The 25,478-nt window shown below is 58.9% G+C and overlaps 1 protein-coding gene across 3 annotated transcripts in view; it reads right to left on the reverse strand.

Annotated features, from left to right (window-relative positions):
* Positions 1-62: 62 nt before the first annotated feature.
* The window catches only part of Ppp1r37 (protein phosphatase 1 regulatory subunit 37), a 42,034-nt gene continuing 16,618 nt past the window's right edge, over positions 63-25,478 (reverse strand). For 2 of the 3 annotated variants that reach the window (XM_027945814.3, XM_034637172.2), the window contains 12 exons: positions 7,175-7,272; positions 5,946-5,991; positions 5,760-5,860; positions 4,956-5,075; positions 4,394-4,544; positions 4,102-4,257; positions 3,057-3,169; positions 2,290-2,431; positions 2,039-2,205; positions 1,210-1,936; positions 819-905; positions 63-741 (listed from right to left, as the gene is read on the reverse strand). In XM_027945814.3, the coding sequence (XP_027801615.1) occupies positions 823-905; positions 1,210-1,936; positions 2,039-2,205; positions 2,290-2,431; positions 3,057-3,169; positions 4,102-4,257; positions 4,394-4,544; positions 4,956-5,075; positions 5,760-5,860; positions 5,946-5,991; positions 7,175-7,272 (1,904 nt within the window). In that variant the 3' untranslated portion in view covers positions 63-741; positions 819-822. Of the gene's footprint in view, positions 742-814; positions 906-1,209; positions 1,937-2,038; positions 2,206-2,289; positions 2,432-3,056; positions 3,170-4,101; positions 4,258-4,393; positions 4,545-4,955; positions 5,076-5,759; positions 5,861-5,945; positions 5,992-7,174; positions 7,273-25,478 lie in introns of all 3 variants that reach the window. The other variant, XM_027945813.3, reaches the window with a different exon arrangement.

Genomic DNA, 25,478 nt, shown 5'->3' on the forward strand with positions numbered 1-25,478 from the left:
CCGTAACCAGGAGCCCTGCTCACTCCAGCAGGGGGCGCACAGTCAAGCCAGACCAAGGGGCGAACGGTGAACCCAGCCCCAGTTTATTAGAAAAGGTGTGAACAGAGCTGCACCGACAGGAGGGGCCTTCCCAGCCCCACCCGCCTTGCCCGCACCCGCCACCGGCCCACGCTTGTAGTGCCTCCCAGGGCGCAGCCTCAAGTGGCTTGGGCAGCAGGTCCCCAGAACCCGTGCTGCCGCTGCCCCAGCTCCCTGATAGATTTATTGCACTTAAGAAAAAGAAAGCTCTGACCCTCTGCACCCAGCCCCACCCGCACCCCACCTGGGGCTTCTAGGAATTTCCACCACCATCACCTCGGCTCACCGCCCCTCCCGAGCCACCGCTTGGTCCTGTTCTGGACCAACGGGGGCCATCCCACCACCACCCTGAACTCCTGCCCTTAAGAGGGCAGGCCTGGCCAAGTGGACACTCCTGAGTGGCCTTGTAGCCTGATGTCCCTGGAGACCTCCTCCTCCTCTTCCCATCCACCCCAGCCCCGAGTCTCTGAGTGGCAGACATATAAATAGAAGTGCTGAAGTCAGGTGGGAGCCACCTCCACAGCTCCTGCACCACTTGGTAGTGTTGCCGGGGTGGGGCCTCGGGTGCCCACCCAGTGTCCTGGTCTCGGGAAGGCCGGGTGGGGTGGGCAGGCTCTCACGGCTCTGGTCTCGGCTCATCGAAGACCCAACGGGAAAAAGGAACTGGGGGAGCAGAGACGGGGCAGTCAGGGCAGGGCTCCGTCGCCCTCCCCAGCTCCCGGAGGTCCTCGCCCACCTACAGTGTCACAGTGTCTCCTGTGTGGCCTCCTGACTGGCCTCCAGAAGCATCTCCTCCAGCTTCTTCTCGTCCTGGGGGCGGCGCAGCTCTGTGGGCAGCAGCATGTCAGGTGGGCGTGGGGGGCGCGCTCGCCTGGCCAGGCCCTGCCCAGCCAGACCCAGGGCCGGCAGGTGAACCGAAGGCCACAGACCTCACATGCTCCCACCCTGGGAAGAGCTCCCAGGACCCCAGGGACACAGGACAAGAGCCACGGACCCAACAAAACCCACTCGTCCTGCCCTGGCTGGGCCATTTTAAAGAAGGGGACATAGGCCCACCAAGGAAGGTGCTGGCCTGGGGTCACGCTCGGTACCCTGGGGCCCCTGGTCACCCTGCCCCTGAGCCCCTCTCACCATGTTCCAGGCTGCAGCTGCCCCCCTTGGCCTCGGGCCCCGGGGGTGGCTCTGGGGGCAGTGCGAGGGCAAACTCAGGCTTCAGGCCGTTGGGCAGTGGTGGCCCTGACTGAGGCAGCTCCAGCTGGGGCTGAGGATCAGATGACCCTGGGTCCTGGGTGCCAGTGGCCTCAGCTGGTGGTAGGGTCGGTGAGGCAGGTGGGGAAGGTGGAGGTGAGGAGGGCAGGGAGACCAAGGTTGGGGGAGCAGGAGGCTCTGCCCTTTCCGGTGGACTCTCCACCCGGGTCACCACAAACACCTTGTGACCCCGGCCTGGGCTGGTCACAGAAATACGTTGCTCAGTGGGGGAGGAGGGGCTGTTTGGGGGGCTCCTGTCCCCAGGGCCCAAGGAGTCCGTGGGGGGCACCAGAGCAGGGCAGGGGGCCGAGGGCCTCTGGCCACCGCTGGCCTCCTCCCTCTGCCTGTCCTCCTCCTCCCCGTCAGAGGCGGAGTCTGAGTCCGAGTCTGGGCTGGGTCCGGTGCTCGGGGACCCATTCTGTGCCCCGGCAGCAGGCGTGTCTCCGGGCTCCTCAAGGGGCTGGGGCCCGGTGACGGTGACCTCGGGCATGGAGGCCGACGGCTGCAGCTGCTGCTCCTTCTCCTGCTCTCGCGCCAGCTCGAAGTTGCGCCCGCAGCCGCTCTGGATCTCGGCCAGCAGCGCCTTCTGCGTCTCCATGAAGCTCTTCACCTGTGGCGTGGGGCCTGGCTAGGGCTCGGCTCTAGGCTGCCTGCTGCCCACGCCCACAGTGGCCTCCCCGTCCCCACGGGCAGCAGGTGGAGCCCCACTCACCGCTTCCTTCTTGGGCTCTCGGTCAAGGTCCAGGCGCAGCAGTGAGTGGTTCACCTTGAGGGCCAACGACAGTGCCATGAGCCCGCCCGTCTTGATCTCGTTCTCCCGCAGGTCCAGTCTCAGGAGGCGGGGGCTCTCGGCGATGAACTCTGCTACCGCCACCGCGCCTGGGGGGGGACCGCAGGGCTGGCCGTGGGCCCCACGCCCGCTGGCCGCCCTGCCGAGCCCACTGGCCCCGCCCCGCACCCTACCCTCGCAGGTGAGCTTGGTGGAGGCCAGGCCGAGGCGCAGCACGCTGCGGTTGCCGATGAGCCCGTTTTTGAGGTTGCGCACACCCTCGTTGCCGATGGGGTTGTGGCCCAGGTTCAGCGTCTCCAGGCTCTGTGTGTGTGGCTGCAGGAGGGCAGGGGTGGTGAGCCGAGGCCCAGAGGACGGGTCATTAAAGACGCCAGAGAAAGACCGGAGCCCAGGAGCACGGGGCCGAGCACTGGTGCCCTGACCTGCTCACTCCTGGAGCAGTTGCGCCCCTGTGCACGCGAAATCTCCCTCAGCGCTATGGCGGTCCATTCTAACACTCCCAGCATCCCACTGGTCCCCACACCCCTCAACAGCCTGGCCCGCTCCATGGTGAGGCTGGACTGGCCCTCGAGTGTCCTTAGGTCTGAGGACAGCCTTCTGGGGGGGAGGAGCTGACTCCGGCACTGGGCAGCCAGTGCTTGCCCTCAGAGCCCTAGTGCCCACTCGGCTGGCCATGCATGGTACATAACTCAAGACGGAAACCTCGCTGAAGGCTTCCAAAAATACAACGCTTAAGCAAAACGTCTGCAGCGTGTTCAAAGCACACACCCCAGCCCGTCACACCAGGTGAAAAGGGCAACTGAGGAGAGTGGCACGGGGCCCGCAGGCTGCTGGCAAAACAGGGCCCACGCCTGCAGGAAGGGCAAGTCCACAGCAGCCCGGCTGGGAGACGACGGTGGCAGCGACCAAGATACCCCTCCAGTTTCCCGGGCCCACTCACCAGCGTCATGCCCAAGAAGGCCATGCCGGTGTGCGTGAGCTGGTTGTTCCACAGCACCAGGGTCACCAGGCCCTTCCTCTGCTCCTTGAGGCCCTCGCAGATGTAGGCCAGACCTGGGGGAGGCTTGAGTCAGAACCCTGTCTGTGGCCCCTGCACATTCCAGGGACACGTGTGTGGGACCCTCTGCTTGGATCCTGCCTGCCTGGCCCCACAGGCTCTGGCCTTGTGGCCTCCCTTGGCCTGGCAGTCAGCTCCTCGATCCATGTCCCCCACCAGCTGCTTCTGGTCTTTGCTCAAATGAGAACATCCCCAGCTCAGGAGCCAGTCACGAACTGCAGCCTGGGCACTTGGCTCACGTGCCTCCTCTCTGCCTCGTCTCCAGCTCTGAGCTGAAAGCCAGAACAGCAGGAGCACTGCTGGGGTGTGGCCTGCCATGCAGTGCGGACGCTGGCCTCTGGTCCCCCACTGCCCACCATCCCTCTTGACAGGCGCCTGGGGACACTGCTCCATCGTGCCATGTGGCAGCCCCTCCTCCTCCAGGGCCCCTCTGCTCACGGTACCTCTTCCTCTCCTCCCAGCTGTTGGCAGAGGGGAGCCAAGGTCACCAATACCACACGCCTGCACCCCAGGGAGCGCACCGTGGTCCCCAAACCCCTCAGCTCCTTCCACTGCGGACCACTGCACTGGCAAGTCCCTCTGCCCCTTTTCCAAGGTTGTAGAAGAGGCCAGCTCGGCTCGGTGTACAGCGTCCCGATCACTGCCCAGAAGCCCCCTCTGTGGTGGGTCCTCCTCGTGCCATCTCCCAGCCTCCAGCTGACCTGGGTGGCTCGCCTCCCTCATGCCCTCTGCAGATCACTGCTTCAGCGGCTCACTCCACGCCTCACCATGCCCCCAGGTGCACGCTGAGCTGTCCTGCCCTCCAGATGCCCTCTGCACTCCACGCTGGGACAGACATCCCTCTGGGCTCCCTCAGCCACATCCATGCCCCCAGCACCATCGAGCCCAGGGTGGGGTACAGAACAGGTGCTGGGTGACCCCCACACACCTGAGTCCAGCACGTGGTTGTTGCGGAGGTCCAAGATCTGCAGGGAGCAGTTGAACTTGAGCAGGTTGCCCAGCTGTGCCGAGTCCTGCAGGCCATTGAGCTTGTTGTCCGCCAGGTACAGCTCCCGCAGGTTCACATTCATCTTCAGGGCTGTGGCTGGGGGAGCGGGTGTGGGGTAGGTGACCGGCCAGGCCACCTCCTGGGGGGGGACCCTGCCCAAGAGACCCCACTAACAGTTCCCGCTCAGCAGCAGGCTGAGGTCCCCACTTGTCCTCCTGGGGCCTAGGCTCACCAAGCAGCATGAGGGGCCGCCCCGAAAGGCTGGCGTTCTCCAGGTGCAGCACTGTGAGGCTGCTGCGGATGCGCAGGGCACGGGCCACGAAGGGCGCCGAGTGGTCCAGCAGGGGTGTGCTGCGGGCGTCCAGGTACTGCAGGCAGCTTGTCTGGGGGGTGGGGCAGGGTCAGGCCTCCCCCACCTCAGTGAGCGGCAAGGCACAGCTGCCATCGGGTCGTTGCACAGCTGGCGGGGGAAAGCTCAGCCTGGGGTCCCGCGGGCACACTCCCAGATCCCTGTGGTGGAGCCTCCTGGACAGCCCCGTGCCCTCCCTCTCTGGGCCCAGCTTCCCACACATGACTGAACTGGGGTTGGTGACCAGTCACAGCTCAGGGATTAGATCAGGAAGGAGTGAAGACGGTGGGAGAGGGGGAGGAGGGTGGACCTGGCTGCAGGGTGCCTCTGGGCACTGTTTCCTACTGGCCTAGGCCCTAAGGGCTCACAGACTCAGGGCCAGAGGGACTGCCCTCTGTGTCTGCATGTCCTCCACTCTGGAAGTGGCTGGGCAGGAGGCACCCACCTTACGCATCATGTGGGCGGCAGCCTGCCAGCCCCGGGTGCCGATGTGCTTGTTGAAGGAGATGTTGAGGTGGGTCGCCGACTCGTAGTACTCGATCATGTCGAAGAGGGCAGAGGCACCCTGCAGGCAGAGACGGGGCCTTGGCTTCAGGGAGAGGTGGCCCCAGGGAGGCAAGTGAGCCTTACCACAGGATCTGTCAGCGACAGGAGAGGTTCTAGGCAGGGATGAGCCTCCGGTGAGAAGGACAGACATGGTGTCCACCCAGGGCACCCACTTCTGAGCCGGCCGTGTGCAGAGCAGGCTGCCCCTCTGGCTCGAGAGCCGCCCCTTCTCTTTTCTGCTGGAGTCAGCCTGTTTTCTGTCACTGAGAATCCTGACTCATGTGCTGTGTTACCAGAACAGGCCTTGGCCTTGGTCCTGCAGCTTGCCTCCCTACAGCATCCCTCCGCAGGGTCACCATGTCCCTCAGCTCCTCGGTCTGGGGACTTCCTAGTCTGGCCCTTGTGGGAAGAAGTTTTCCAAATGATCCCAGCCCTGCACACTGGGACCTCCAGGACAAACTTCTCAAAAGGTACCAGAGGTCATGGAGCTGCTCTCACCAGCTCTGCAAGTTTCCCATCATGCCCCTGCCCACTGAGTCACACTGATGTCTCCTTCTTGTTCTTCAAGAGGCCCTGCTCCTGCCCCAGCCCTGGCCTTGGTCTAGTGTGCCATCTCATGCTGGGTCTGCACAGAGATCTCAAAGGGGCCTGGGAACCGAGGGAGCTGTGGGTGTGGGGGGGGGGCGGGGGAGGGACTGCTCACGTCTTCATCCAGGTTGGTCTGCTCCAGGTCCACGACCTTGAACTGCAGCCTCTTGAAGACTTCTTCCAGGGCCTCACAGGTCTTGTAGTCAAGCTTCTCTCCTGGAAGAAGGCGGCGGCCCTGAGTAGGAGACCACGCGCCACCTCGTACGGCCCCCCACCGGTGGCTCCCAGCCTCCACACACACCTTTCAGGTCCAGGCAGTCGATGCGGTGCTCGAGGTCCTTGAACTCCTAGGAGAGCAGAGTGGGCTCTGGTCAGAGCGGGAAGGCCCCCAAGACCCCCAAGAAGACAGACTGGGCCAACAGTGGGGCGGCTGGAGTTTCATCAGCTCTGCTGTCCTGGGGTGAGGCAGTGTGCCAGGGCAGGGCTGGGGGAGGGTGGCTGAACAAAGTCCCCCAGAATGCCCCAGGGCTGGAACTGGGGTATGCGCCCCTGAGAGTAGGAGGAGCTCTGTGGGGTGGGGGGTCGCTGAGGACTGGCCTGGCCCCAGCCCCTCTCCACCAGTTGGGGGAGCGGCCCCGGGCATCTCATGTGGGGTCCAGGCTGAGGGAAGACCACACACAGGGTGAGGCAGGAGCCCAGGAGGGCGGCAGACAGGGCGTCCTTCCAGCCCCCGCCAGCTGAGCTCTCCCATGTCCCCACAAGCACAGGTTCTGTTTTCTGGCTTCCCGCCTGTCACTCAAGGAACAGGCACTGTGAGGACGTCCAGGAGTGAGAGGCTAAGGCCTGCCTTGCCAGCATCACCAGGCTGCCCCTATGCCCTGCAGCCACGTGGCGTGGCCCTCTTCCCCTGCGCTGAGCAGCACCCATTTCTGGAATTCCTACAGAACCTCCCCACCCCCACACAGAGGCTGCGCTCAGCAGAGCTGGCTGTGGGAGCAGCAGCCTAGAAACAGGTGACCTTGGAACCCCCTGGAGGGACTCATCCAGGGAGAGGGCAGAAGGCAGGGCTTTAGCAATGTGGCCAGGCTGGGTGAGCCAGGAAGGTGCCCGGGAGACCCCATCTGCATAGACACAGACCAGTCCCCTGAGCCTGGGTCCTTCTGAACCAATAACCCGGTCTCTTACATACGTGCAGAACGGGCCAGAGGACTGTGACAGAGGGGCCTCCTGGGGAGACTAGGCAAGAAATGAGAAGTGGACTTGGCCTTTTATATCTGTATTTTAATTTTTTAAAAAAATCAGAGGATGTACGAGGATTGCATACATGGCCTTTCCCTGGGGACCACAATTTCTCTGGGGGCTGACAAATGCTGGAATTTCTCCCCTGATGATCTGTCCCAGGCTGCTCGGGCACCCAGGAGAGCCTGGTCAACTTTACAACTGAAGAGGATTTCCAAAGTTCCGCTCACAGGCCCTGGGTGGGGGGCCAGCTGGGAGAGCCAGGGACCCCAGGGAGCAACCCCTCCGTACCTGCAGCTGCCTGAGGAGCTTGGGGACCTGCCTGCAGTTCAGCTTCTGGCAGGCCTGCCTGTAGGCGCCGATCACCTCGTCCACTGTCACGTTCTGGGCTGCAGGCAGAGGGGCGACCTGTGACTTCCCTGCCCTGCCCCACCCACAGCACCCAAGCCCAGCCTTCCCTCCAGGCCCTTCAGGACCACTGCAGGACACCCCTAAAACAAGGCCCTTCAGGGACACTGCAGGACACCTCCAAAACAAGTCAGTGCTGCCTGCACTGGGCTTAGTGCTGGGCTTCTGGGCACCTAACTCCTCTCTGACTGGCTGTCTCCCCGCTCCACTGAGAGCCCCAGAGGACAGGGCTGTGCCATCTAGGTCACCACCATGTCCCCAACATTGCTCAACATAGGGCCAGGTTCAGAGCAGATATTCACCGCTGCTTTCTGACAGAGGGAGGAAGGTTCATTTCCACCCTATGAGGAGGGAAACCAAGCTCAGAGACAAGAGCCTCCCACAAAACTACACAGCAGAGCTGGACTTGAACTCAGCTCCAAAACGCAACGCCTGGTGCCTCACGGACTCCCTTTCCCACAACACCTGGCACAGCCACAGCTCGCAGGGCGAAGGCCACGTGGCCCTGGCAGCACGTTACGGGCTGAGCCAAACCCCACGCTGCACGTTCCCGCTCCGGGAAGCCCACCACGTCCTTTCCATAGGCCCAGACTGGCCTTTTCTGGACGTTTCATAAAAATGAAATCAAACACTGCGTGGCCTTTCTCAGCCGGCTTCCCGCTGAGCCCGTTCCTGGCTCCTGCTCAAGGGGCATCACGGCTGCCCTCCCGCAGCCACATCCATCAGCTGGTATTTGTCCTCAGTGTCTGGCCGCTGGGGTGTGTTATCGGGTGACCAAGGAGAGTGGGAAGGAAAGGCTATGAGCAGGGGAGGGAGACGGCCAGGCCTCGCTGGAGATCTCAGGTGGCGGAGCAGAGTGGGCACACAGGTGACAGGCAGGTGGGGAATAGGCCAGAAGAGGGCTCTCAGCAGGCTTCCTTGCGCCACACCCGCCCTGCTGCCCTCTGCTCTGGCTCCTGGACCTGAGGGAGCTCCCAGTTGCCATCTCCATGAGGTCTCCCCCTCTGGCCACCCTATAGACCAGGGCCAGCACTCCTGGTCTCACGCAGCACTACTCCATATTCTGGGGGAGGAAACCACAGTGCAAGGTGAGAAGTCACCTCCCTGGGGCCAGGCAGCTGGACAAGGCGAGTCTAGCGCTTGGCCCAGAACCCTTGCCATAGTCTAGGGTGGCGCTGGGGTGCTGAGCTGCCGGTGTGGGGTGGGCGAGACGCGGCGACAGATGGGCTGGAGCCGGGAGCAACTGCAGGTGACCAGCAGCTTCCTAGGTGCTGGCTGCCCCGCCTGCAGACTGTGGGGCAGCTCTCTGACAAAGGCCCACGTGCTTGTGGCCCAGAAACCGGCCCTGCTGGGAAGGCAGCACTCTGGACTCAGCAGCCACTCCAGCCTTGGTCTTGACCAACTGGTGGCCTTGAACTTGAGGTGGGAAAATGACCCCCCTTTTTTGTAGTTGTAGAATTTTTACATGGTGCTGAGGAACGAACCCAGTGCCTCGCGCATGCTAGGCAAGCGCTCTGCCACTAAGCTACAGCCCCAGCCCGAGAAATGACCTCTTTATTTTCACTAAACTGAAATCGAGCATTTTCTTCTACCTTCTTACTAACACAGGTCAATACAGGAAAGAAAATGAGTAGTGCTTGACAGATACTGCCATCTTGTCATTAAAAGAAATGACAGATGTTTGTACATAGTCACTGCAGATTTTGAATGCACATAACTGCTCTGAAAACAGAAGTCATCAGAGCTGCTGCTACCAACCATCATTTTGTGTGTCCATGAGGAAAAGCGTGAGTACTAGAGAACAACTTCTCTCTCTGGTGTTGGAGATTGAACCTAGGGGATCTTTACCACTGAGCTACATCCCAACCCTTTTTATTTTTTTAAATTCTAAGACAGGGTCTTGCTAACTTCCTAAGGCTGGCCTGGCACTTGCGATTCTCCTGCCTCAGCCTCCCGAGTTGCTGGGATTACAGGAGTGTGCTGCCATTCCAGGCCTAGATGCAATTTTAAGAGGTGAACTGAGCTAACTTGCATCCTTTGTAATCACATTTGATATTTTATCTTTTAAAGATTGAAGCAGGGGCCACAGGATTTAGTGGACACCAGGGTGGGAATCAAGACCGTAGACAGACTTGCTTTAAAGGGCCTCCAAGTCTCCAGGGTTCAGTGGCACACACCTGTAAATCCAGCTACTTGGGGGGCTGAGACAGAATTCCAAGTTTGAGGCCAGAGTTGGAAAAATAAAAATAAATTAAGAAGGACATGCATGGGCTGGGGCTGAGCAGTAGCGCACCTGTCTGGCATGTGTGAGGCACTAGGTTTGATACTCACCACCACATATAAATAAATAAACAAACAAATAAATAAAGACCTATCAACATCTTAAAAAAAAAAAAAAAAAAGATGCAGCTCAGTAGCAGAATGCTTGCTTTGCATGTATGAGGCCCCAGGTTCAATCCCTGACACCACTTAAAAAAAAAAAAAGCCCCCTGGCCCAGGGCTGGTTTGGTAAAATCAGATGTGCTATCTGGATGGACTAATATGGCCTCACTAGCATGTCTCCACTCCTGCAGGGTCTACAGGAATAAGACTCATAAACAAACTCTGGAACTGCTACAGGTCCTTTAGGTGTGTAGGTCCAATGGCCCCTCCTCCAGGAAGGCCCACCTATAGCTTAGGCTGCCTCAGCTCCCCATCTGGCTCCTTCAGTCCCCTGAGATCCAGGATCCCAGGTCTGTCCACTGGGGTGTCACTCTTTGGGGAGGGGAGGCCCAGGCTGTCTTGGTCACCACTATCTCCCTGGCACTGGGTCTTAGGGTAGATATCAAAACACTCGTTGCCAGGTATGCCGGCACATGCCTGAAACGGCAACTATTCAGGAGGCTGAGGCAGGAGGATCGCATGTTTGAGGCAATGCTGGGCAACTCAGTGTGTCCCTATTTCAAAAAACCAGGTTCAACCGCACAAGAATCACTGTCACTGCCAGAGCCTGGGCCCAGGGAGAGCACATGTGCCTCCTCACTTTCAGGAAGGGAAACTGAGCTGAGGGGTGGAAAGGACTATGAATCCTCAGAGGAGGTGGAAAGGAGGCCCCAGAGCAACTTGGTAACTCTCGGACACAAGAATGACCACTGCTCAAAAAAAAAGAACGTCAACTGCTTCTTGTCAATTTTCTCTAAGATGGAGACACACCTTCAAGTCAGGGACAGACCCCATGAAAAACAGGTCAGGGCTCAGAGCTGGCCCACTGCAGCCCACGCTCTGGCAGCCAGCACCCCCCACCCTTGACAGTGTCCTCAGCACGACTCAAGGCGTGACACATCACCAGTGGACAGATGGGGCAGTGTTTTCGGTGGCTTGGGAATGACGAGATTAATATTTATTTATGAGCATTTATGCCTAGATTAAGAACGAACTGCAGCTGGGTAGGCGCTGTGGGGTGCACCTGCGATCCCAGTGACTTGGGAGACTTAAAAAGGCAGGATGGCATGCAGCGAGACCCTGTCTCAAAATAAAAGGGGTAGGATGCGGTTCAGAGGTCGAGCTCCCCTGGGTCAACCCCAGAACCAAAAAAGCAGAGACTGGCACATCAAAACAAAACTCCACACTTGCTGTCACTTACGAATGAGGCTGAATATATTCAAACTAAGAAGCAAAATAATGAGAGAAAAACTGAAGATAGAGACAGCAGCACAGGCACAGCAGAGATGTAGAGGTGGCATTTATTTGCATGACACCTGTGCCATGCCAGGTGCCACCCGAGCAAACACGCATGTCAATTTTGGGAACACTTCCGTGCAGTGAGTACTCCTCATTTCCACTTCAGAGCAGAGGCTCAATGGCTTGCCCAAGGTCACGGGGCAAGCAGCCTGCAGCTAGGAGCTGGCCTGGGGTGCGCTGGCCCTCGTGTGTGCACCAGCAGCTTGAGGGCCTGCCGGAGCCACTCTGCAGACCCGCAGGTGCTCACACAGCCCCGCAGCCTCCCACTAGTTTCCGCCCCCCAGGAGGCAGCTCCTGCTCTCCACTAACCCGGGGACAGGCCCCCAAAGCATATGCTGAACAACCAAACACACAGGAGGCTGGCACTCGCTGGCACAGTAAAGGCAAGTTGTGCAAGTGCGTGCACTCAAGGGGCAGGCCTTGGGTGTGTGCCCTGAGTCCAATGTTCTGCTCCAACTGGAGCCGGGGCTGGAGTTGAAGCGGTTATCAGGAGGGGAGGGCGGGGTGTGTGCGTGTTCAAAAGCATGTGCTGGGGATGGAATCACAGAGGGAACGGCTTACAGTGAGACCCAGGTTCGGAGCCTTGCCTGCCAAAGGTGTGACAAGTGATCACAGTGACCTCTTCCTCTCTGAAAGGGATGTCTGTGGAGTCTCAGAAGACAAGGGGCATCAGGGCACTGAGAAGTAGCTGGCACCACAACACAGGGCTGGCTTGGCCAGCAGGAGACACAGCTGGAGAACAAGATGATGGGGCGGCCGAGTCGAGTCCTGGGAACTGGCCCTGGTGAGGCCGATGCCAAGCATTGTCTGCACACAGGCTTGGCCAGCCGGTTCCGTTGCCCCATGGGATGGCCTAATTATATCTCCATTTGTCGTCGGGGAGAGCACCAGAGGGCGAGATGTCCACCCAGGTCACAGAGCCAGGAGTGGCAGGACTGGAACACACTCCCAGGCCTGTCTTGCTCTGAAACTGAAGCTGAGCTGCGCCACCCCGAGGAGCAGGCAGGCTGCTGGGAGCCCCGGACTCTGGGGGCCGAGATCTAGGCGAGATAGCCTTTGCTGCAGCTGGGTCTCTGCAGCCCACCGGAAGCTACCGCAGCCTTCCAGGGGCAGGCTAGGGGCAAACAGGGCTGCTTCCCTCTACCGGGGTTGTCACAAAGGGAGAGAGAGATGCCTGATGCTGGGTGTCACGTGTTAGGTGGCCCTTACATGTGCTCACGCAGGTGAGGTGGCACCCTTGAGATGCGAGGACAGGGGCTACTGTGGCTCAAGCCATCCTTGCCAGCCCGAAGCTGGTGGAGTCACACCACCAGGAAGCAGCGCGGATGGAGGAGCGGAAGGGCACCCGCACAGGCCCAGAGTAGAACGCTCAGACCTGCCCTCCACCAGGCATGCTGTCCCCGGCCAGAACAGCTTTCCCACACCAGGGGCCCCCGTGTGAAGGGTGCCTCTGGCAGCTAGGTTCAAGAGAGTACAGAGTCAGGAGGTCCCAGATAGGGCCAGGCCAAGTGATCTGAGAGCAAACATACCCAGGATACCGCAGCTCTGCAGAGCAGGCGCTGCTTCACTATTCTGGAAAAAGAAGGAAGGAGCAGGAGGAGCCGGTGAAGGAGAAGGGGCGTCCCAGAGGCCCAGCCCTGGGCGCAGCTTTGCACTCTTACTCAGAAGGCGCTCCAGGACCTGGACAGGCCCCGAGGGTGTCCCTGCGAGGCTTCAGGGATACGGAGGCAGACTGCAGGGAACAATTCCTGGGGTGGGAGTGATTGTGGCAGCAAGGGGGCAGATCCAGGAACCAGGAGGCTGCTGGACAGGACGGGGAGCAGTGGAGGCTGAGGGGTGATGACTGTGGGCCTCTCCCTCCTGCTCAGGAGTCAGGAGTCACTGGGGCTGGGAGCAGTGCAAAGACTCCTCAAGGAGCGGGGATCTCCTGCAGGCCTTGGGAGAGGCCCTGGTTGTGACCCAACAGGTAGGCTGCAGGGACTGGCACACCAGGTGGCACTCCTGAGGGGCCCTTCCATTTCAGGCAGTGCACCCCAGCCCCGACCTTCCATTTGGTGGCAAACAGGCAGCATGAGGCAGGAAGGCAGGGCCAGGACTGTGGGCGCGGAGGAGCTCACGTCACAGGCAGGCTGGGCAGTCCTGGCCACCAGAGAGACCGCCTTTTAGTGTCCTCTTTTCAGAGCAGACTCAGAGATGGAAAGCGGAAGAGGGTTGAGACTGGAAGACAGAGGTCTGGCCTGACTTTAAAACGCACAGAGTCACAATGCAGGTCACATTTTTGGCACTTAGTTTAGGTTTTGCAGGACACAGGCTCTACCAAAAGCAAACAATCATAAGCAGGGCACGGTGACGTGTGACTATAATTCCAGCTACTTGGGAGGCCGAAGCACGAGAATTTTAAGTTTGAGGCCAGCCTCAGCAACTTAGCCAGGCCTTGCCTCAAAATAAAAAGTGACAAGGGCTGGGATGTGGCTCAGTGGTAGAGCACTCCTGGTTCAATCCCTAGTCGTCTCCCCTAAAAGGAAAGCAGCCACAGGTGGCGTGCAAGAAGTGGGCACAGGTGTGCTCGAATGCAGCTTTTATTCACAAACTCTGGCCATAACTTAGGCTCGGTCAGCTTGGATTATGTCTCCGTGCTGTCACACTCATAAGAAACTAGGTGGCTTTTTGCAAGGTGAGCCAGGGACGCTGATGGGGCAGGAGAGGAGCTTACCTTTCTTTGCATCTTTTATAACTTTTAAGTGCCAAGATGTATACAGATACTACCATGCGAAACGCTCCCACATCAACGAAGAGAACCCAACTGGGCCTGGCTGGGGCTCAGTGGGGGAGCGCTTGCCTAGCACACGGAGGCACTGGGTTCTATCCTCAGCACCACATAAAAGCAAATTAATTGTAAAAACAAAGTTATAAAAAAAATACTTCTTTAAAAAGAAAGGAAGAAAACATAACCGCCCCCCACCCTGCACAGCCCCCATGTCTGCCTGTCCTAGGAGGCCAGGCTTCCACAACTGCCGACCAGAAGGCTCTGCTTCCAGAGGACTGAGGCAGGTGGTCAACAGGACTTGGACCCCTGAGGACCGGGGTGGGGCAGGGTGGGGCGGGGTGGGGAAGGAGGAGGCGAATATGACTTCAGGCCAGGGTCACTGAAGGAGGGCGGGCTGCTGTGCCAGGGGAGGCCGAGACAGATGGGGCAGCACGGAGGCCACTTGGACACATGTCACTCTGTGCAGAGGGAATGGAGACAAGTATTAATTATATAATCTTGAAAAGGGAAGTCGACAGTAATTGTGGTATTTTTCAGAATCCTCCAGTCAGACAGGTGCGGCAGGCCCCCAGGAGAGGTCTAAGCTCTTGCCCACGATAACAACTGCCACCAAAAGTGGAGCTGGGCCTGGGTTCCACCTGCAGCCACACCACCTTGCAGCCCCCCAGCCTTGGCTTCCCGGCTTCTCGCTGCATGAGCAGCACATCTCTGGAGCTCAGCCCTGGGCCTGGGACACAGGGAGCCCCCGCACTGCCCACTTCAGCTGCTGAGGCCAGGCTACGCCCATCACAGCCACTCCACCCGACAAGGGGACATGATCGCCACTCTTGGCTCAGGTGTCCCCTCCTCTGGGGAATGCCCCCTGACCCCACAAGGCAAGGCAGGCCCCACCCTCTGGCCTCCCCATCTCTGTCATGGAGAACAGCGTGTCTCTCGCTGTGGTTCCAACACTGCCCAGTGTGGGACCAGGCAGAGAAGGAGCCAAGACAGGCCGAGTGAACGGACAGGAAAAGCGGCTGCTGCCTGGCCACGGGACCAGGCCCTGTGTTTAGGGAGGCATTGCTCCAAGGTCCAGCGAACCAGGAACCGACAGGAGGCGAGGGAGGCAGGCCAGGAAAGTACTCGATTTGTGAAGCTGCTCTACAGCTACCAGCACAGAGCCGCACGGATGGCTCTCTACTCAGCCCCAGTCCCCACCGGGCTCGCTGATGAATGCTCCATTACTGCATCTCTAGTTCACATCGTCATCCTGCGGAGCAGCCGTGTCCAGCCCACCACCCCTGCACAAAGAGGGACTGCCTGGGCGACACCTATGGTCTTCTATGGCCAAGCACACTGCAGATGGCAGAGAGACGATCATACTAAGGGCTGTCCCTGTCCTCTCCTGGCGTCCCAAGGTTCTGGGGACCTTGGCCTCAGGCTGGACAGATGGGTTGTGGAGGCCTGGAAATGCAGCCTTCCCCAACATGCGACGGCGGGCGCGGGGGCGGCTGTCAGGGCCGCACCTTTCTCCACTGAGCCCCGGGATCGCCGGCCAGCCATGGCCCCAGCAGAGCAGCCCTCCGAGGTTTCCAGCCTGGGGTGGAAACGCCCCTTCCTCAAAGTCACCCCCATAAGCAACTACCTATCCCCCCACATGCCAGGCCTCTCCCAGAGCCCCCTGCACGGTCAGGGGAACAAACGTGAAAACGGTCGCAGAACAGCACCAAGGCCATGAGGGACAGGGGCCACTGGTGAGAGGCCTCGGGGAAGCCTCCCTGCGGTCTGCAAGGGTGAGAGGCCCTGCAAAGAAAGCTGTCCCAGGCAGAGGGAGGGTGTGACCCAGTACAGGGACAGGATACCGCATGGCACTTCTGGTGTGTGAGAGGAAAGAGGGCCAGCAAGGAGACTGGAAGGAGGTGGCACCCAGAGGCAGGCAAAGCTTGTGGGAGGCAGAGGTGCCACTCGTCCAGGGCGGGCAGGGGTTCTACCCCGTGTAGTCGTCAAGGTGTCCGGACCTTTGTCAGTGACAAAGCCATCTCAGCACTGCCTTGGGGCCTTTGCACCAGCAGCGTGTTTGGTCTTACACCCCCCCATGCCAGCCCCCTCCCTCCCTGCAAGTCTCTGCTCCAAAGTCACCTCAACAGTCTTCCCTGATCAGCTTCTACTGAAATTGCTCCTCTGTCACCATCCACTCCACATCTTATTCTGTGTGGCACTTTTCATGACCTGACGTGAAGCTCTATAGTCTCCGTGTTCACGCTACGAGCTCAAGAAATACCTGCTGGCAGAACCAGTGAGCACCAGGGGACTGGGGGACGGGGCTGTGCAGCGGGAAGGGCTGAGCAGCCAGAGCCAACGCCTCCAAGGACCTCCTGAGAGCTGTGAGCCGGATGAGAGGTTCCGTCCCGTGTTCCTGCATCACCAAAGTGGGGAGCACAGGGCCTCCTGCAGCCTAAGACAGGAAGAAGTCAGGGCCTGCGCACAGCGGCCTCGCCACTGCAGGGGTGCCACGCTGCTCTGGGCCCAGAATCGGAGCCTGGGACCACAGACACTAGGCTCAACTCAGCTGGCCCTGGCCAGGCCCTCCCACAGCAGTACCTTTCCAGAAGGGCATCGGGCACACTCAAACCCAGGCCCCGTGATGCCAGGAGAGCCCACCGAAGCCCCCAGCAGCTGACTGTGAGTATCTAGGGGGTCCCTTCAGCCCAGGAAGCACAGCAGTTGTCACCTCTACCTATCACACAGCACACATGGCTACCTGTGAAAGCCCTGCTTCCGTCAGGAGAGCCCTGGGAGGTGGCGTTGGTGACTGGTACTAGTCAGTTTTCTCAGGGTGAGGAAGGTACCTCCAGACTCCAGCCGCCTTCCTTATTTGGAAGACTCCCCACCCTTGGACTCTAGCACCTGGCTCGTGCCCTCCCTAGGGCCCACTGCCCACCTGCCTGCGGGCTCCTCCCCGCACAGTCCTCTGCTACAGATTGGCAGGAACCTGCCTACACCAGGGTACCACGGCCGACACCTGCCCTGTCTCACGTAGGAAATCAGAGGCCCGAAGAGAAGGTCTCATTCCACAGTAGGGTCTACATCCAGGGCTGTTCTGGTGACTACATCCCTCTAGCCACTGCGTCCCCAACACTGACCACCCTCAGCCCCGCCGAAGCCTCAGCAGCACTCAGCACAGAAGGCGAGTTGGGGCCGCCTCCCGGACACCGGGTGATTTCCTGGCCTCATCCCATGGCTCCTAGCAGCACTGAGCAGGCATCATCTCCACTCTCCCAAGCAGGCTGGGAGGTGAGAAGCGACCTCCCAGGACACGTTTCCAGAGGAAAGCAGATGCAGGGCTGGGCCCTCGCCTGCCACCCTCCAAATCTGGGATTCTGAGTGGCTAGGAAGGCTCCATTCACCCCGTGGGTGCTCGTGCAATTCTCCACTTCAACTTTCTAAGAGGGTTTTTTGAGTACATTCCCCAAAGTAGGAAGCTGAGGTTTAGAATTCTTCAGCACTCTGATTCTCAGACCGAGAAATGCAAGTTAAGTGAAGATACACGGAGCCGGGCGCAATGGCGCATGCCCACAACCCCTGCCGTCAGGGAGGCTGGCGCAGGAGGACTGCAAGCGCAAGGCCAGGCTCAGCGAGGCCCTAAACAACTTGGTGAGACACTGTCTCAGACAAAGAAAAAAGCAGGGGGCTGGGGATGTGGCTCAGTGGTAAAGGGCCCCAGCATTTAATCCCTAGTCCAAAAAAAAAAAGGTACACTGCAATATCATTTTTACCAATCAAACAGATGAACGACCAAAATCTGGGCAGCACACGATGCTATCTGTGGGACTGGGGGAAGCCAGCTCACCAGCAGGTGCTGGATGTGAACACGGATAAGACCCCTTTAAACGACAATTTAGCAGAACCTGTCTGAAGTACAAATGCATACACGCTTTGATCCCTCGGTGCCATTCCTAAAAATTCATCCTACAGAGCCACTTGCCAGTGCCAAATTCCATATTAAAAGGTTATTCACTGCACTGCCTGCTGATGCAGAACTGGAACCACCCAGTACCCACCAACAGGGGACCAGGGGACCCAGTTCCCCCATACAATGGAACCCTGTGGAGCCTATGCTCTCTAAGCCCCCACAGAGCAACAGCTGAGGTACTCAAAAGAAAACTGAAAGGTGCAGAGCGGTATGCATGGGAATGTGACCTGTTTTTTTGTTGTTGTTTGGTTTTGTTTTAACCAGGGATTGGACCCAGGTACTTAACCACTGAGCCACGTCCCCAGCCCTTTTTATATTTTATTTTGAGACATGGTCTCAACAAATTCCCGAGACTGGCTTTGAACTTGCGTTTGAACTTGGCCTCAGCCACCCAAGCTGCTGGGGTTATAGGTGTGTGGCTGGCATCCAGCTGAATGCCACCTGCTGTGAAACAAAGGCGGGGGAGGGGAATAAAAATCTGTTCTCATCATTAAGAAGCAAAGTAACACAGAGCTGGGGCAGCAGGTGAAGCAGCCCATGAAGCCCCTTGAGGGGTAAAGCCTTCAAGCAGGGAGGCCACTCAGGGTTGCGGGCAGCATGGAGTTGGGCTCTTCTCTGAGCACCACAGCCCCAGCCTCCCCAGTGGTCTTGTCCTGGGCCTGGGCAGGTGACAGCAGAGGACTGAAGAGAGCTGCCTTGGAGCTGAGTGTCGCCAGCATTTCAGAAGCAACTCAGAAAAATTTATAAGAAAAACAGTCTTTTTTTTTTTTTTTTGAGAGAGATAGAGAATTTTATTATTATTACTATTTTTTTTTACTTTTTGGCGGACACAACATCTTTGTTTGTATGTGGTGCTGAGGATCGAACCCGGGCCGCACGCATGCCAGGTGAGCGCGCTACCGCTTGAGCCACATCCCCAGCCCTAGAAAAACAGTCTTGAGGTGGACAGCTGATTCACTGGCAAAATAATGGGGGTGGAGACAGCAGGGTACAGTTACCAGCCACACCATGGTCATTAGTGAAACTGGAAAGTGGTCACTTTGAGCTCATTGTACTTCTTTCATAAACTGGAAAATGTCCATTAAAAAAAAAAAAAAAGTAAATGAGGGGAAAGCAAGTGGTCAGAGCTGGGGCCCCAGCAGCCAGAGGTGGCCTAAGGCTGGGAGGGAAAACTGGCTCTCACTTGAGCAGCAAGCAGCAGCAGGACTGGGCCAAGGCCACCTTTGGCCACCCCCTCCATTATAAAGGCTGGTGTGGCCTCAGTGGCAGCCACCCTGAGGGCTCCTTAGGGCTGCGGGAAGGCAGGACTTCAGAGCCCACACTCAGGCACAAGGACAACTGGAAGGAGGGCTCTCCAAGGAGAACTAGGAACTGGGGCTCCAGCCCACGCCCGTGACTGCAGAGGGGAGCCCACGGCAGCTGTGCTCTAGCCGCCCCTCAGGCAGCCCCCTCATGTACTTGAGGCTCACTGAAGCCCCCCCCCCATGCCCCAGGAACTGGGGGAGGCCCAGGACCCCTGCCCAAGACAAAAAAGAGGAAGTACAGAGAGGTGACAGCTTGAGTCACCACATTCCCCAGGGACCTTCCTCTTTCACTGCTAAGCCTTGGGGTGGCCTTCTAGGTGAAACTCCAACGTCAGCTCGCAGCCACTCACCGTCCGGGAGGTGTCCTCACTCCCCAGGCCCCGGGTTTCCCCACCCACTCGCCCCTGAGAATCCTCTCCCCACGACTGGGCATTCTGCAGGGTATTCTGGGGGACAGTGATTCAGGGCCACAGGTGTGGGCACAGAAGGAGGTGACGAGCCCTCCCAGGGACAGCATGCTCTCTAAGCCAACAGGGACAATAGCCAGGATGTGTCAGAAGGAAACTGAAAGGCGCAGGGCAGCAAGCGTCCGCCGGGTGGCGGGAGGAGGCCCGGGTGGGGGTCTGTTCCGGGTTGGCTGTTCTGAAGACCCTCACCTGGGACTGCTCCGAAAGTGAAGGGATGTTGGTGGCACTACCCTTCCCAATGAGTGTCCCTCAGATTCCTTGCACCCCATCAGGAGCTCAGTGACTGAGGGACACTCAGGGCTGGAAACCACAGGGCTTGGGAGCTGGCGCTGTCCCCCAGACTTTGTCCAGTCCACGTGGCAGGATGTCCAGGGCGAGGAAGAGCAGCAGCTTCCCCCAGCCACACCTGCCAGGTTCCCAGGACCAACTCCATCGCCTCGCTCTTGCAACCCAGCCTATGAGCTGCACTGGCTTTTGCCCTGGTGGCACACGGCCAGTCCCTGCCACAGCAGGGAGGCTGAGATGGTCCCTGGGCTGCGCTCTCCCCTGCAGCTGGAGCTGCAGAGCTGCGCCCGGCGGGCCGGGAGAGCAGGGGTGTGCGGGACAGCGAGCGCCCCCCGCCCGCTGTTCCTGCCCCTGAGCCAAGCAGCAGGCCCATTCAGCCTATGATGGCCCTGCCATGAAGCACGCCAGGCTCTGCCACACCTGCTTTGCACTGTCTGTTCTCTGCACTGAGGATGATGACCAGGACCAGGCCTCCCAGGTGGCCCTTGCTGAGGAGGCCCCACATCCCCTCCACCTGCACACCAGCCCTCTCTCTGACCCGTGTGCTCCTGACCTGGGTCTACAACTGCTCCCCACGGCTAGTATGTCACTGGGGCCTCAGTTGAAATGCTACCTCGTCCCAGAAGCCTTCTGACCCTTTCTACAGCAGCACTCCCTGGGGACCCTTGCCTGCCTGTCCCCTCACAGAGCACACCCCGACCCGTGGGAATCTGCTTATTTTTCACTCCATCCTAGAGCCGGGGCTCCCTGAGCCAGGATGTCGCTGGGCTGTCTCAAGCAGATGTCTGAGAAGGAATGAAGGTGCCACTCTGCTCTGGGAAATGGGGACAGTACCCACCCGCCCTTTTCTCCAGAGTCACAGCTTACAAGGAAGGGAAGCCACATTGTGCTCTGGCAGGGAGGCCTGACAGGGTGAGGTTGTGATATCCAAGGGGCTGTGACACCTCAGCTCTCTGGGTGACAAGAGGTAGTCTCCTCTGCCTCTCCTGGGGGGAAGCAGCACAACCAGGGACCCCTACCTTAGGAGGTGGCTGGCTTCTGGCCAACAGCTAGAGCCAGCCCTGCAGGCCAGGGCATGGCAGGGAGGTGGGAGGCCACAGATGGCAGGTGTCTCTGCTGCCACCCACCTCACCCCGACCTTATAAGCCACTTGGCTGACAGAGACGCGAATGGTCAGAAGACACCCACAGCTTCCAAGACACAGAAATGAGGCAGAGCAGGCCAGTTCCCTGCCGCCTGGTACAGAGCTGCCACCAGGAGGTGACGCCAAGGCCAGAGGAGCTTCCTGAGGAAAGCGAAGTCCAGGTCCTCATTCTGGTCTCGGGTCTGCAGCCAGCACCAAGCGCCTGAGTCCCAGCTGTGTGACAGACACTTTTTCAGTATAAATTATGAACATGAACAACAGCAGACACTCGTCACTCTACTTACTCTCCCCAACAACCCTAGGATGTGGGGCTCACCCCCATTTTTCAACTGGGAAACTGGGGCTCAGGGAGATACTGAGCCAATAAAAGGGAGGGCGGGCACTCCAGCCAGAGCAGCCTGTGCCCTCGCAGTCCTCACTGGCCACTGCTCTGGTGACCACCTGCCCTGCCTCCCCAGAGGGACTATCTGAGGTTTGGGCAGACGGCAGGGCACGTGCTGAGGACACGCCATGTGCAGGCAGGCCTGACTGTGCAGCTGCTCCACCAGGCCTGGGGTGCAGGTGGCCGTGCCCTGGAGGACAGCACAAGGTGGTGTCTCCAAGTTGCGGAGGCTGGCCTCAGACTTTTTTTTTTTTTTTTTAGAGAGAGAGACAGAGAGAGAGAGAGAGAGAGAATTTTAATATTTATTTTTTAGTTTTTGGCGGACACAACATCTTTGTTTGTATGTGGTGCTGAGGATCGAACCCGGGCCGCACGAACGCCAGGCGAGCGCGCTACCGCTTGAGCCACATCCCCAGCGCGCCCCCCCTTTTTAAAATATTTTTTAGTTGTCTGCCCTCGGCCCTGGCACCTCAGGCTCTGTCCCAGCCATTGGTCTGTTTCCTCAAACCTTTTCCTCAGGCTACAGCTGTGCTGCATGTGGCCCGCCTCTCATGTCGCCCCTTCTGGACAGTGAGCCTGAGATGCAGGGCCAGGTCTGTCCTGGCCACTGCTGTGTCTCCAGCATGGGGCTGGGCACAAACTCAAGCCTGGCTGAATGAGCACCTGAACCCCACAAAACACAGACGACACTGTGCTGAATGCAGACAGACATCACCACGTAACACAAATGCCCAAGACTAGACCTAGCCCAGGGTTTTCTGCCGGAAGGCATGCGGGGTTGGGGGGACTCTGTTGTGGCCTCCATGACCCCCAACTGGAAAGGGATATGTGCGGCTGAACAAGCTGGTGACTTCAAGCCTCGTGATCTGAACGCACCTCTGAGACAGGAAACGAGTGACCTAGTGAGGGCGTGGCCTCCAGAGCCAGCCTGCGTATCTGGCGTATCTGGTGGTGCCTACCTGACCCTCTACAGAGCCCAGGCCTCCTCCTCTGAAAACTGTCCCGCCACAAGGCAGAGCTGCCCTCGGTGGTCCCGTATGACAGGGAGGCGGCAGAATCTTAGCGAGTCTACACAACCACTACATTGGGCACCTGGACTAAGTGGCCTTGTCCAGCTGGTGGGATGGCCAGGGTTTGTGCTTGTGGAAAGTCCAGTGGGAGGAGAGGTTCTAAAGACAGAAAGAGGAACAAGGAATGCGCGTGGTCAGAGCCCAGGTGCAAACCCAGTTCCTGCCAGCGCCTGAGAGCCCTGGGGAGCTGCAGAGGCCCGTGTCCTTCTGATGAACACCTCATGACTTCACACAGCCCCACGTGGATCTGGCCCTGATGACAAGTGTCACAGACACTGGCTCCAGTCTCCTCATGGTTGAGCCTCCTCAACTGGAAAATGGAACCAATGACATACAAGCCCATACGCCAAGCACGCGGTGACTTCCAGAAGCAGTCAGCAAGGCCACCCGGCTAGAGTGTCAGCACAGGCCGGTGCTCCGTGAACAACAGCCACTGTCCTGGCAGCCCAGGGCCTGGCGGATCGGCCAGAGGGACTGGAGGAGTGAAGATAAACAAAACCATTGGACAGCCAGATGTTCGCCAAGCAGCTGCCCCCAAACCAGCTGCCTCTGCCAGTCCCCTGCACCCCACCTCGGAAACACTGGCCACACACCTTCTCACCTGCCCTGAAGACAAATATTTACTCAGGGCTGGGCACCGGAGGGTGCAGAGATGCAGGCCTGAGGGTGTCCCAGCATCGGCAGAGGGAGGAGCAGTAGGAAAAATGGACACCCCGAGGGGGCGGGCGGGCTTGGGCAGAGGCAGAGCCACGCCAGGCAACCCCACACACTCAGACCGGCACCAGGGCCACTGACTGCTCCTCCTGATCACCTGCAAAGAGGACACACGGCCCTGTCTTGGGGCCCAGCTGGGGTGAACCGAGCAGGCAGGGTGGACAGCTGTACTGTGCCTCATGCGGGCCCTGCGGCCACCACACAGGGCAGAGGCTGGGTTTGGTGTCTGGCTAGCCAGGTCTGGTGAGCTAGGTGGGCAGGACACCTCACCCTCTGGGGCTCAGGGTCCTCCCTCTGCACCCACCCTGTGGCACAGGGACCCAGCAGAACCAGCAGAAATGCAGGGGGCCCAGCGCCAAAGCCGGTGGCCAGGGTTTGCTGCTGACCTGTGGGCCCAGTGCCCCCCGTGGCCCTTACTGCTCCTCAGGACTTCATGCAATGACTCTGGCGTTGCCGGCCTTTGGCAGGGGTCTGCACAACCACCTGTCTTCGGTTCTGCAGAAGAACACTCATGTGGGCAAAGAGCTCCCCGCAGGCCGTGGCCTCATGCCTCTGCAAGGCAGTGCGGCTGGCCCCGCTCCCCCCAGCCTGCACACAGCTGGCAACAGCCTTTCTCTGAGCTGCCAAGGCAAAGGCATTGCCCACTCACTCTGCCAGCGCCCACACAGGCAAGGTACCAGAATCTACTTCTTCCTCCCAGTGCCACATCCTGAAGGGGGGCATCAACAGGAAACACAACAGACACTTCAGTGGGCACCTGCTCTGTGCCACACAGGATGATGCTGGGGCCACAGTACCCAAGACTACCCCAGTCCCTGTCCACATGGGGCTCCCAGTCCAGTTGGGGTGACAGACCGTGAGCTCACTGTGCAGACGGGAGTAAATATTTGTCTTCAGGGCAGATGGGAAGGTATGTGGCCAGCAGCAGACCAGAGTAAGTAGAGGAGCCTGGGAGAGCGCTTTACCCATCCTGGGCTACAGGGAAGGCTTCCTGGAGGAGGGGCCATCTGACATCACCAGTAGCGGGAGGGCAGGAACTGAGAATCTCACTCCTGTCGTTCCTGTGGCATAACTGCATCTAGCACATGGCAGTGCTCCTAAGTCCCTGCTGAAGAAAAGAAAAGCAGGAAGGAGACCCTTGGAGAATGATCAGGTGCTCACCAGGTAAAAAGAGGAAGAGCGCTCACTGGTGAATGTCTGCATTACCTTGTGAAGCTGAACCTAAGCACTGACTGCAACCAGCACTTCCTCTCAGCTCCAGACCCTGCAGAAATTCTTGCTCCCACTTGGGGAATGTGTCTTAGAAGTTCACAGCTACACAAGTTTGCAATATTGAAAAATGAGTCTGCCCAACTGTCCACCAGTAGCAGCGCAGCCGACCTCAAACTACAGAGCAAGCCTGGTGCAGTGGACACGCCCGGAATCCCAGGGATCTGAGACTGAGACAGGAGGATTCCACGTTCAAGGCCAGCCTCAACAACTCAGTGAGGCCCTGTCTCAAAATAAAAAAAATAAGAATGACAGGGGGATGTGGCTCAGGGATTAAGTGGCCCTGGGTTCAATCCTTGCTACTAATGGAAAGAAAAAAAGAGCCTGGAGCCACCTCTCAGGGAAACTGGGAGACAGGAGGATGGCGAGAGGGACAGCGAGAGCCAGGAGTCCACTCCCAGCAGCCTGTTCGAAACACTTGAAAACCAGGCAAACCAAACACCACACTTTTCATCACACACAGGTAACAGAACTCTAAAAAGAAATGGAAATGAAGTGTGACCATCACGACAGTCAGGACAGTGTTCTGAGCCCATGTGTGCCAGCTGCCCGCCGCGATGCACACGGTGAGCGGACGGCCTTCTCCTTCTCAAACTGGAAACAAGCCCGGGTGTCCGTGAGGCGCCGCGTGTCAGCCGAGGAGAGGAGCGACTTAAAAAGCAGAGGGAGGTGGCCACCGTCACTGCCAAGGGACTGACATGTGCCAGGCTCAATGCCAAGTACAGATGATACTTTTGGGGAACTGAAGGTCACCATCAAGGTCAAATGAGACACAGAGCAAGGACTCGGCAGAGTTGGGGGTACCGAGGTGCTCAAAAAAAGTTTGCTGAGTCACTGGAGCTAGAGCACCCTGGATCCAATCCCTAGGACTGCAAACCAAACCAAACCAGGTAGCAGGTCACCAACCCTCATGCAGTCTGCCTGGAGCTAAAGAATGTTAGGTCTTTCCCCCCCCCCCCACCGCCTCTTTTTTTTCTGGTACTGGGGGGGGGGGGGGTTGAACCAAACCTATGGCCCTGCAAGTGCTAGGTAGGCATTCTACCACTGAGCTATGTCCACAGACCTTTTAAGTTTTATTTTGAGACAGGGTCATGCTAAATTGCTCAGTCTATC

Source organism: Marmota flaviventris, chromosome 18, assembly GCF_047511675.1.
Source record: "Marmota flaviventris isolate mMarFla1 chromosome 18, mMarFla1.hap1, whole genome shotgun sequence".
Lineage (NCBI taxonomy): Eukaryota > Metazoa > Chordata > Mammalia > Rodentia > Sciuridae > Marmota > Marmota flaviventris.